The sequence below is a fragment of the Lytechinus variegatus genome, chromosome 9 (genome assembly GCF_018143015.1).
Source record: "Lytechinus variegatus isolate NC3 chromosome 9, Lvar_3.0, whole genome shotgun sequence".
Classification (NCBI taxonomy): Eukaryota; Metazoa; Echinodermata; class Echinoidea; order Temnopleuroida; family Toxopneustidae; genus Lytechinus; species Lytechinus variegatus.
Window position 1 is genome coordinate 25,798,963 of NC_054748.1, and position 12,931 is coordinate 25,811,893.

Consider the following 12,931-nt stretch of genomic DNA (forward strand, 5'->3'; position numbering starts at 1 on the left):
ATCTTGTACAACTTGATTTTCAGCCAAAGAAGCACCCGTATTCGGGACTTGCGCTTGATATATTGACTTGCATTTAAACGCAACTCTTTCTGCAACAGGCCCTAGACTTGCCAACTAGAACAAGAATGTTTCAGTATTTGAATAGCTGAATATTCAGTGTTTTGGAGAGGAAATCAGTATTTTCAAAGAAACACCACAGGACATCATTCATAAGTGAAACAAATCAGAAATTTGCACAAATGAAACCATCAATATTCTTCTTGTTTTTCAGTACCTAATACTGTATATCAGTGCTACTTGGCAAATCTGTGACCCATATGATATTTCCTTTTCACCTTTATCACAAATACATCCACTTCACTCAATCGTCACTTTATTCTACCTCCTTCTCATATGAGAACTTTCTTGTTCAATTACTTTGCTCGGGGGTAAAGGGGCGGAGGCCAGTGGCGTATCTAAGACAAACAGCACCCCTACTATCACTCAAAAGAGAAATTAAATAGCCAATTCTAAATCCATCTCAACACTTGCACCTATTGCAAATTAATCGACCCCCACAGATTATTCAACTGGCCACAAATTTACACCATCCCCCCCAAAAAAAAAAAACCCGGACTATATCCACTCCAACAAATTGATTTTAAGAGAGAATCAAACAAGTTTTGGCATTTCAAGTTTTGCTCGTCAGTTGTCAAGTGACAGAAAAGCTATATACACATCACTGTAACTACGTGTACTTCAGTGTGCACTAGTGGAATTTGACATTTGGAGTTTTTACTTATTCCTATTAATTCAAATTAACTTTTTGTTGGAATGGATCAGTGATAAACAGAAATGAGTCAGATTCAACTGAATAATACACAGAACACAAGAAATTGTAACTTTTTGCTTATTTTTTTTTACTCCTTGTCGCTCATAATGCAATGATCTTATGATAACAAAATGACCTGCATTCATGCAAGATTTACAACAGGGAATTTTTCTTTTTTTATTTGCACCATATTACAATACTACACTCTAGGGCCTCAAGATCTAATGCTTGTAAAAAACAAGGACTATTCCACAACCAGAGATTATACTTTCAAGAAATAAAGTACTGTAGATATATTACTATTAACACATACTGTCATATATTTCTGAAGAATTTGAGCATGTGTGCTTGCTCCATAATTAGTATCTTAGCAGTGCTAAAGTGGTATTTTCAAGAGCGATTGCAAAAGAACTTCATTAGCGATTCATAGAAACAGATTCAAGTAAACCTGAAATATTTGCCTAATTATATTATTTTGTTAAAGTCATACATGTATACAAGATTTACAGGTGCATAGGAGTGACAATAGAGGCCCTAGGTAGAAGCTTCGGAGGTTCAAGCTTTAGTCGAAGTGCTCCTTGTCGAACATGTACTCTCCGAGTCCTGGTCCGACGCGCTTCAGGTTGGTGACGTAGCCGCCAAGTTCCTTGATGGCCTCGACCTGCTCGGTCAGATAGTTGGCTTCCAAGAAGTCCGTCATCTGCAAGTTAAGAGAAAAAAAGGGGAAGGAAATATATTAATGTTGGAACTTGAAAGAACAGAATTATGAAGGCTTAGGGTCTTCTTCCTTTCAGCTCGGATAAAATTTTAATCTCGGATTCCAACCTATGTCATAATTCTTTGTTACATCCCATTTTGAGCCAAGTTTGCTTCATCATACATAATGCTCTTTTCGATCTTTGAGGTTTCTTTATCTTCTACAGATTCTGGCTAAATAACAGATCACGATCCCGGAAATTTGACATGAAATACTGAACAGCCAGAACTCTGGCATCCCTGTTCAATAGCAGATAGTAAATTGACACGAAGGACAGAGTCAATTGGCTTTCTCACAGGAAATGTCACGTTTGGTAATTGCTTCCTTTTGCACTAAAATCCAATCACATATCTACATTGGCCCAAATTAGTCTCCTTTACTCCTGCCCTTGCTAATGCAATGTGCACTACCATCATACCGTGACACTCTGAGGATTAGAAGATCTATATTGATATTGGCAAGCTATTTACTTTGGGTTTAATATCAGAACAATCCAAAGTCGAGGTTTTTGGCAAAAGGGCATCCCAATTAAATGAATGGTTCTCCTCTCCAACTGCAAGTAATGGCATGGTCAGATTTTTTTTTTATTGGCTTGGGCAACTTGTTTCTACCATACTACATGCATCATGTTTCTCAAAACACGGGACCTTTTAATTTAAAAGTGGGCAAGCTCTATATTTCAGCCTATATTAACTGCTTCAGCAGGAATCCTCCCCTACTTCGGTTGAACAGGGGAAAAATCACTCTTTAATCTGATAAATTTAGAGGTAGGCTGAATGGGTCAGATTCTTGAAGTCGAGACAATTTTGACAGATGGGCAACCACATCAAAGTGAAGAAAATGAATGTGGGGGCACCGAGCATGACTACATTACAGGAATTTAAAAACGAACCTGGCTGATTATATTTTAAGTAAAAAACATAAAGGTGAATCAGGAAAAAAAGCCTATAAGTTGCTTTTTAATCTTACCTGAGCATCTTCGTGCTTGGATGCGATCTTGTGAAGGTCCAAGAGAGCTTGATTGACATGTTTCTCCAGGTCTAGAGCGTCCTGCATGGCCTCCGCAGCGGACGACCATGCAGACTTCTGTGGACACTTCACATCCTGGAGCACGATGCGTCCCCCGCGCTGGTTCTGGAACTTCATCAGCTTCTGGGCGTGGTCCCGCTCTTCATCGGATGCCTTCACAAAGTACTTGTGGATGTTCCCAAGGGCTACATCATCACGGTCAAAGTGAAACGCCTGTCAAGATGAAAATTATCAGAGAAAACAATGAGCATTATTTATTTCATAAGATTCAAGGACTGCAAACTTAAAGGGAAAGTCTTATCTAGATTGAAATGGATGCTTGCTTTTACTTGGTTTCCATGTATTCAAAGTGTTGTTTTGACAATTGTCAATTATTGGCATTCAAGCTAATTATGATAAGTAGGCAGGGCTAAAGCTCCCAATGACAATGGTGCACGTGCATCCATCCAAGAGTCAAGCCAATTAACCCCAAAAGTGGCATCATTGACATTAAAAATGTGGCATCATGGTAAAGTTTCATCAGTTTCTTTTGGAACCCAGTTTATAATCTAAGTTGTAACCTTGTCTCCCAAACTGATTTCCCAAAGAATTTTTTGGCTTTGCAACAAACCGAAATGAATCTGAAAGTGTCATGATTGTAATCACAGATCAGGCGGGGGGGGGGGGGGGGGGGGGGGGGTGTGAGGGCAATGACAGAGCTACCAAGTCTCACGAATTGTGCGCGAGACTCGAGCATTTTTTACTCTTGTTCATCCCTTAAATCTCTGTCTCACGCAACTATCACAGCCTATCCCCATATAGTATGGTCAGTTCCCCCATGTCTGCGCGGTCTCCCAAGTCTGCGCAACCGCGTATCTGCGCGATTTTAGTTACAGAAGATACGCAACGAGCACAAACTTTACACATGCACTACATAGACAGGTATTCATAAAAAATCCGACTCAAAATGGTGGAAAAATAATGAATTCAGGGCATTTTATGTGACAGCCTCAAAATACAGCTTTTGTCATCAAAATCCTCGAATCGTGTGCAAAGTGAATGAGTGCGCAGACATGGGGTACCATTTTTTTTTTCAATCTGAAAATGACTGCCCGAGATTTTTTCCAAGAAAATTATATATTTCTTTCAAATTTTTATGAGATATTTGGCACACTTACTTATCATGATGTAAGGAACATTATCAACTGAAAGATTTTGTGAAATAAGAAGAAATTCATGTTAAATCTTAACTCAAATTGTTAGGTGCGCAGACTTGGGGCCCACCATAATATATACATTGTACACAAAGTCTGTGATCTCACTCAGATTCACAGAAAATCTCACACATAACTGGTCTTTGAACCTGGCATCTCTGCAATGACATTGCCAACATGTTCACAACTGCCTAGCCCTAGCTTGCCAATCATGACTGAAATTGACATTTCAAAGTAATTTACATGTAATACGTGTTAATACAGTTGTCATGTTTTCCAATGCAAATTGGCAATGAATCAACCACCGATCGCCCGAAACACGCCAGCGCCATTGCTCGATCAGAAAATTAAAGTTAAAGAACTTATCTTGAAAAACACGGCACATTGTCAGTTGGTAAATTTGATTCATTCGCACGTTCTACACACTTACAAAACTGAAACGACTGATACATATTATATCCTACGTATGAATTATACAAATTTGAGCGATCACCTGAAAGACGCAAGATTTTCAAGACATTTTGATGATCATATATTTTTTTTTCTAACGTGACTGTGTTGTTCACCATACTCACCATAGCCAAGTACGTGTACGATGCATACAGTTCGAGGTTGATCTGGCGGTTAACTCCAGCCTCCGACTCTTCGTGGTAGTTCTGGCGCACTTGAGCCATTTTGTTAGGTCTTGGTTGTGTTTTCTGTTAGATCTGAAGTAGAAAATATGGCTAAAAAGTTGTTACACTTCGTGTTTTCGGGCACAAGATCAGCCTGGTTCCGACACTGCGAAAGCGCAAGAGATCTCGATTCCTCAAATTCTAATTGTGACGCAGCAAAGGCGCGCTCTTGTATTTATATGGTTGGCAAGCTGTTCCATTAAATGAACGCACCCCTACGATCCATACATTGAATTTACCCATGCATATATACGTGGTTATGACGTATTCAATGACAAAGCAAATATTACTGGTGGTTGTTATTATGCTGCTAGAAATTATACTCTTGTACAACAGTCTAGATCTTTCCAAATTAGTAACGCAGCTATATTACGCATATGGCCTAATGGTTTCGTAACGTTTTGAAAAAGTCTCAGAAATGTTTTCACATAATTTTTTTTTTTTTTTTTGGGGGGAATATATTATATTTCATGGCCATCGCGATATATATTGATACTATCAGCATGGGGTACCCCTTTTAATATGATTGTTGATAATGTGAGAATTAAGGGGACAGATTTTGCAGTAATGCTGGTATACCAACAAAAAAGGGTCTAAGGTTTTTTAAAGGACGTACGATCCACCCCAACAAAAAGTTGATTTGAATAAAAAGAGAAAAATCCAACACGTAAAGCAGACGGCTGAAAATTTCATCAAAATCGGATGTAAGAAAGTTATGACATAATCATATTTTAAAGTTTTGCTTAGTTTTACAAATTTGAGTGATTTTCGTGTGTTTTTCATGGATTTTTTTGCTGTCCACGACACCCCTACCAACACAAGTAGTGCATTTAATTTTGTCTGAATTAGGAGAGCAGTATTCCATTCTACTTTAATTGATCGATGAACAGGCTTAGTCCTACAACATCGTTGGAGTGAACTAAAATTAAACTAAACAAAACAGTGATATGCACATTCTGGTCGGTATGCAAATGAGGAGAGTGAAAACTGATGGACGTCATCCACCGTTCTTTTGTATTACTAGGCCTATTTTGTTCATGAAATATTTTAATTTTCTCCTCATTGTCAAGTGAAATGACGGGTAACCCCCCCCCTGAACATGTAGAATTAGCATTGTTTAATACTTATGCATGGTTTAGTCAAGTTGTTATAGTATTGTCAAAATCTGTAAAAAATGAAATTATTGTATAATTCAAACAATAAAAAACAAAAGAAATAATAAGGGAGGGACATCATCAACTGTCTCATTTGCATGTCACTGAATTGAGCATATCACTATTTTTTGAAAAAGGCGAAACTTTAAAATGTCATAACTTTCTTATTTTACATCCGATTTTGATCAAATTACGCTAGTTTGATTTTTTCTATTTATTCAAATCAACAATTTCCCGAGGTGGACTTGACCTTTAAGAAAGAAAATATGTCTCTTGATCTACTATAAACAAACAAGGAAAAAGTCCAAGTTTCAACATGAAACGATAACTACATAACATAACCATCCCAAAATAATGAATAGATAAACAAAAACAAATAAAAAAAATATGTGGGAAAGATACAGAGCTGTAAATGTTCGCCAGCAGAAATGACCTCTCCATGGAGATAGGGAAGGACTCTAGAGGAGGGCCAAGAGAGACTAGAGAGGAAGATCGAAGAAGAAGAAGAAGAAGAAGAAGAAAAAGAAGAAGAAGAAGAAAAAAAGATGAAGAAAAGGAGAAGAACTACAAAGAACTCGAAGGGGGGGGGGGGGGTTGAGGTCGAACATGGATGATGAATGCCCCGGGTTCATACAAAGTAAAATAAAATCATGACACCTTAAAGGGGAAGTTCACCCTGACAAAAAGTTTATCGTAAAAATAGCAGAAAAAACAATAAAAAATATTGCCGAAGGTTTGAGAAAAATTCATGAAATAATCAAAAAGTTATTAGAATTTCAATTATTTGATTTGTGACGTCATATGCGAGCAGCATTTCTACATAGCGAATGGTAAAAAAAAAAATGAAATGTCATTTTCTCAGAAAATTGTAAATGGTTTTCACTGTAATTTTGTATATCAATAGACAAATCATTTCACACCCGATCATGAAAAGAAAACAAAATTAAGTCATCAGGAACCATACAAAATTTGAAATTCATACATTTTATATTACATAACACATGGGGCAGCTGCTCGTTTATGACGCCACAAATCAAAAATTTTGAACTCTAATAACTTTCTTACTCTTTAACGGATTTTCTTCAAACCTTCACCAATATTTTTTACTATTTTTTCTGCTATTTTTACAACAAAGTTTTCTTCAGGGTAAACTTCCCCTTTAATAAAATGTCAGGGGTGTGATGTTCTCCTGGGATGTTCTATTATTTTCATTGAATTTTCCAAATTTGAAATTGGTACAATCTCTCCCCCCCTCCCCCCGCAGACACCCCACACACCCTCTCGTTTTTTTTTCTCTCTCTCAGATGCACCCACACCCACACAGAAACACACTTTCGAAACATATGTTATTCTCCCTTTCGGTCCCTTGATCTCTCTATGTGAAATCTTTCTTTAACAAAATATTTTCTTGTTTGAAATGACGTTTATCCTAATTCATTGGAGTCTCACACTGTTTATACGTGGAAGTGCCGTGGCCGAGTGGTCTAAGGCGCCGACTATACATTTGAAAGTCCGGGGTTCGATCCCCGGCCGCGGGACCTAAGTCCGTGAGCAAAGCAATTCAAATAAATGAAAAATGGTATATGCATTCTGGAAACCAGGCGTGGAATTGTAATATATATATATATATATATATAATACGAAATTAAAGTCTCATGGGGGAGGACCCACTAGGTATATTATTCAATTGAATTTCAATTTACCATCTACAAAAATAAGTATACATAAAATAATATTTCATTTCCGAAATTGAAATCTAAAATCTATCAAAATTTTCATTTTCTAAAAGTTACATTTATCCTAAAACCTTTGAATAACCATCTAGATCTGTCAATCTTTTAAAAGAAAGAATAATTTCAATGCAATACGGTAGCTGTACGCCTGTACTGTCAGTAAAAGTCGACATACTTACAACTATGGTATTAGCACCTCGTATACTATATGTAGGGGTATATACTAACTCACATGGATTTGATAGTCCTGGAGGAAAAGTGGGCATTCATTATTTTTAGACTAAGCTCTCAACAGGCACGCTGAATTCAGTGTAATTAAAGGTGTAATGCCCTTAATTAAACCTCTTCAAACCACAGAATCAAAACAACCATTGAAAAATAATGTTCAGAGTCAAACATGTCCTAAATATGAGTAATGATGATCATGATAATATGATAATAATAATAATATAACAGTAATAACAATAATAATGATGATAACAATAGCTGTTTTTATAGTGCTTTAATTATGCGCTCAAGCATTGAGTGAGCTTTACCTTAACAATTGAGTTTACGAATATAAGACCAGCAACTTCTGTATATCCCTTGGTAGAACTGAGTTAAATAAGGGAAAAACTTACTTATACATGAGCTCATCTTGTATGTAATTTATATCCTGAAATTCTACCTCAAAGTTCCGGTAATGAATGCCGGACTAACACAAAATTCATTTTCTTTTTCTTGCTTTTACTCGAAATGAACCGTCATGAACTTTGCTCGTGTAGACTCTGTTTTCAATTTAATCTTGAAACCCACGGGGGGGGGGGGGATTGTAGAATTTATTATCTTTTTTTTGGGGGGGGGGTGGAGCTATCTATTTCATTTCAAGGACAACTTTTGGGGGTTACGAGCAATCTTGCAGTTAAAGCATTTATCATAATTCTGCCATAGTTAGAATATAAATTTTCTCATTAATTTTATTAGGGGCTACCTTTTTCCCCCACACGGGGGGGGGGGGGGGTCGTAGAATTTACTGATTTATTGTCTTTTTTTGGGGGGGGGGCGGAGCTATTTATTTCATTTTAAGGACTACTGGGGGGGGGGGGGTTACAAACAAGCATGCAGTAAAAGCAGATATATTTATTCTGCCATAGTTAGAATAGTGATTATCTAAATAATCTTGAATGTGGTTTGTGATAGATCTCGGGGAGTCAAGAAAGAATGGTTCCCAAAAGCATGTACGAATTTTAGGGCCAAGTTTGGCCGCCATGAGGGCATACATTGCAAAAACTCCGGTGTTGATTTTGTGTTAGAGAAGTGTTAAACCACACCAGTTTGGTTTTGGTCTAACACCAGATATGTGTTTATTACAACACCATTTAGTATTAAGACAGCATCGGTTTGATTCCAAACTGGTATTATTTCAATACTTCTCTGGTGTGGACAGATATAGATTCCGGGCTGGTGTTAAATCATCACCAGAATTTTTGCAGTGCAATCACCCGTCACCCTAATGTACACAGGTTTTCCTATGCTCTTTGAAACAATTCAATAAACTCACACAATTACAGGATTCAAGGTATTACCAAACATTTATTACCAACATGGTTATTTCAATAATAAATACATATCTCTTAGGCATTTTATCTCAATCAAAAATTAGTAATAAAATCATGAAATATATTTACAATGACTTTTAACTTCAATGCATGAGTTGGTTAAAGAATGTTACAAGAAACAATACTACAAATGGTACAGAACCTTATAAAACATAACATACACTAAGCGTGAAGTGCTTTGAGTTCTCACTTTCCAAACATAAATAAAGATAAATGCATCTACACAAATTTCAAATACATAGCTCTACACTTTTTCTGCGAGAGGCTGATATTTGTCAAAGGTCCAAAGAATACCCGGCTGGAAAAAATGCACTGTTGTACAATTTGTTCAAAGTGTGTTCACAGTGTATTCTCAGTGTATTCACAGTGTGTATATGTTCATTGTGTTCTAAGTGTGTTCACAGTATATTCACAGTGTTTACATTGTATTCACAGTATATTCACAGTGTGTATATGTTTACATTGTTTCCAAAGAGTATTCACAGTGTGTACATGTTCATGTTGTGTTTACACTGTATTCACAATATATTCACACTGTGTATATGTTCACATTGTTTCCAAAGAGTATTCAGTGTATTCAGTGTGTACATGTTCACTGTGTGTTTACACTGTGTTCACAGTGTGTAAATGTTCATTGTGTTTACACTGTGTTCACAGTGTATTCACAGTGTGTATATGTTCAAATTATGTTTACAGTGTGTTCACAGTGTATTCACAGTGTGTACATCTTCACGTTGTGTTTACACTGTGTTCACAGTGGATTCACAGTGTGTACATGTTTACATTGTGTTCACAGTGTGTTCACATGTGTTCACATAGTTGACTAAGTGAGAATATTGTTCCTATTAATGAAATGCTCAAATAAAACAGTGTGGAAATAAATCTACACAGTGAACACATCAACAGTAAGAATGTTGATGGTGTGTTCACATTGGGGACTTGATCTTCATGTGGATACCCATGAAAATGTGATCCACACTGTTAAAATGCTCAAATTCAACAATGTGAAGATATTTCACACTGTGTGCAATTAAGTGGTGTGAGTGCTCAGTGTGTTCCCATAATCATAGCCCTTGTAGGTCCACGCTATAATACACTATGTAAAATGTAATTCACACTTTACAAATACTCTTATTCAACAGCGATTGTTCACAGTGTGCTTACATAATGGACTATGTGAAATATATTCCACACTGTTAAAATGCTCATATTAAGTGTGAGGATAAGTTTACACTGTGGACACTCTGACAGTGTGAGTTTTCACAGTGTGTTAACATAACATATTATGTGAAAATGTGATTCACACTGTGAAAACACTGTGGGACAAAATGAATTCTTTCCAGCAGTAGACTGTGATATACAGCCATTGTTAAAGATAAACTTAAGTTCTAGGCCTGTTATCATGAAGTTTAGCGATTGATCGTAGAGATGATTACTATGATTGATTGCAATGATTACTGTGTCTGATCAAATCGTAAATATTGGCCCACCGATCATTTACTCGGATATATGATACAGGCGCCAGGTCACAAGATTGAAAACAGAATAAACTGCCTGCAAGTGATGGTAACAAGTTTATTAGGATGCGTCGAAGAATTAATGAAGTGCCAAAAGTTGAGGGTACCACCAAGATAATAAGAAATTAACTTAAGTTGGCTGGTGAGCATGACATGTTTTCAAGAGTTAACACAAAAATGCATATTTTAAAGTGTGTACAGATGGGAAGTATGAGGATTGAATACTTCTAGTATAAGAAAACATTTTTCCACAATGATGAAATTTTACCTGTTTTGGAATGTTTCACTTGAAAGGCTGGAAAAAATATGTCATCCCACAAAATAGATGAACCCTTTCCGTGCTAACACTATAGTACTATATGATATCATTTTTTTCTGTGCTAAATGGGAAATCATTTGTATGAGTTGTTTAGGCTAAAAAATATCCACGAACTTGTAAGAATTACGCAGAAAGAACAATTTCTCTCCTTGTCAGTTTCAAAACGTTACATGTATGCTATACACCATGGTCCTTGAGACTTTTATACTAGGATTAATTATTATCAAACCAATTATTTTTGGTCATTCAGTCAATAATGATTATTATTAAACAAAAACAAAATATGAAATATCTGGTGAAAATGCTTAAGAATTAATCAAACCACAAGCCAATCAGAAGCTCTGTTCTGTTCACTGTTTTATACTCCTATATCATTAATAGGTTAATGAGATGTATATGAGGTGAACACAGGACCTCATTGATAAGCTGATTACTACTATCTAACAGATGAAAATACTAAAGTTCGATTTGAACTCCTTTTTTATATCCTTTATTGAGAAGGTAACAATTTTGAGACCTTAATTAAATTGTCCATGTTTCAATGGAGAGTTTGATAATACAAGAAAAAGGAATGCAGAAACAAGTGTTTTGTTGTATTTAGGGGACATTATTTGAAAGAACATACGGATTGATGGGGTAGTAGCTCGTCATAGATGTGATTGATTGGATCAATCACACTATTTGTAAGACAAGGACTACCATAGACTTGTTACATTTCACATACTGAAAAATAATCGCTGTCAATTAATTTTGTGAGACATGACAATACTCACATCAATCAAACAGATATTCTTTTTACAATACAACATACTATTTGGCACCATTTCACTGTATGTTTTTCCTTCCAATTTTATACAATATCAATATTTACTCTGTAATGTCATATATTTACACACCAAAGTACACTTCATTTATGCAACATTCATAAAGACAAATTCATGATTTACAAACTGCCCAGCAGTTCGACATTCCAGCACAAATCAAACAGGACCTTGACCCTAAAAGAATCATAAACAATGCAAATATTTTTCAAATATTAGTTTTAAAATATTAATCATTTAGATATTGAGCCAGCATATATGAGGGGGAGGGGTCTTGGAAAATATGAGCGATAGCATAATCAACCAATCTCCAACAAATTGAATATCGACAAGTCAGTTCCTCTTTTTCTGATAATTGAATTTTATATAACAAGTCATAAACGAACAACAAACAACGTTCTAATGAATTTCAGTCAATAACACCTCTGTCATTTAAACAATTATATACAGCTGCAGATCGCTCTATACGCCGGGTGGGAGTTTCATAAAACTTCATAAATAACGCATGACTTTACGCAGGACTGGTAGCCGACTTAGCACCGCAAAACATATTCCAGTCTTTCGTAAATATACGGTCAGCTTTATGAAACACCCACCCGGGTTTGAAAAGGTTCACAAACATTCAATGAAGGTTATGCAAGAAAGTGAATTTGGCAAAGTCCAACAATCACACAAAAAAGCGCAAAATATTCACAAAATGTGCACTAAGTTTTGGAAGGTTCACAAATCGTACATGGACATCACTCAGAGTCGCTTTTTGTTTGCAAATAAATCTTAAAACTACTAACAAGCAAAAGGCAATTCTTGCAAGTAGATGAAAAATGCAAATGTTGGACTTGGTCACTTTTTGTCACTCGCATCCTCAAAACAAATGTTGGACTTGGTCACTTTTTGTCACTCGCATCCTCGCAAAACGTTTGTAAAACCCAGACTTTACAGACAAGCATATAGTCACTGATATATCTGTACATGTACATAACAGGAACAAATCAGATTTGTATTAACTACAATCATTGGTTAATTTGAATAACAGATAGTAGACAGGTCTTTATACTCTTGTTATACTTCCTCGTCCTGTATGTAATCTGCCTGTCCCCCTCATTCATCCTTGTCCAGTTCTGCTATTTTTCAGAGCTCGGTCCTTTTTATCTTCCATTACTTTACTTACCAATCCATAACACATGACTTGCTAAGGGCCTATTCACAACAAGCAATACTTCACTTTTAGGCGCCCACACTTTGAAGCTTGGGATGCAATTGTTCTTATTTGCACTTTGCATTTGAATTCTAATTATTCTGCTACTTACAAATGAGTTGTATGTTGT

At 36.1% G+C, this 12,931-nt stretch overlaps 1 protein-coding gene across 1 annotated transcript; it reads right to left on the bottom strand.

Moving 5' to 3' along the window:
- Nucleotides 1–880: 880 nt before the first annotated feature.
- On the bottom strand, nucleotides 881–4,671 carry LOC121421553 (soma ferritin-like). The gene is made up of 3 exons (XM_041616298.1): nucleotides 4,366–4,671; nucleotides 2,538–2,810; nucleotides 881–1,511 (listed from the first exon to the last, which is right to left on the bottom strand). Exons 1-3 carry the CDS (start codon nucleotides 4,462–4,464, stop codon nucleotides 1,374–1,376), a joined length of 510 nt encoding a protein of 169 aa, XP_041472232.1. The 5' UTR covers nucleotides 4,465–4,671; the 3' UTR covers nucleotides 881–1,373.
- Between the last annotated feature and the right edge of the window lie 8,260 nt (nucleotides 4,672–12,931).

Bases quoted from the DNA above. Each gene is read 5' to 3' on its own strand.
- LOC121421553 (XM_041616298.1), bottom strand. From the start codon at position 4,464: ATGGCTCAAGTGCGCCAGAACTACCACGAAGAGTCGGAGGCTGGAGTT. The intron at 2,811-4,365 runs GTGAGTATGGTG...TCATCTTGACAG, and splicing joins CGTACACGTACTTGGCTATG to GCGTTTCACTTTGACCGTGA. The intron at 1,512-2,537 runs GTAAGATTAAAA...CTTAACTTGCAG, and splicing joins CCAAGCACGAAGATGCTCAG to ATGACGGACTTCTTGGAAGC.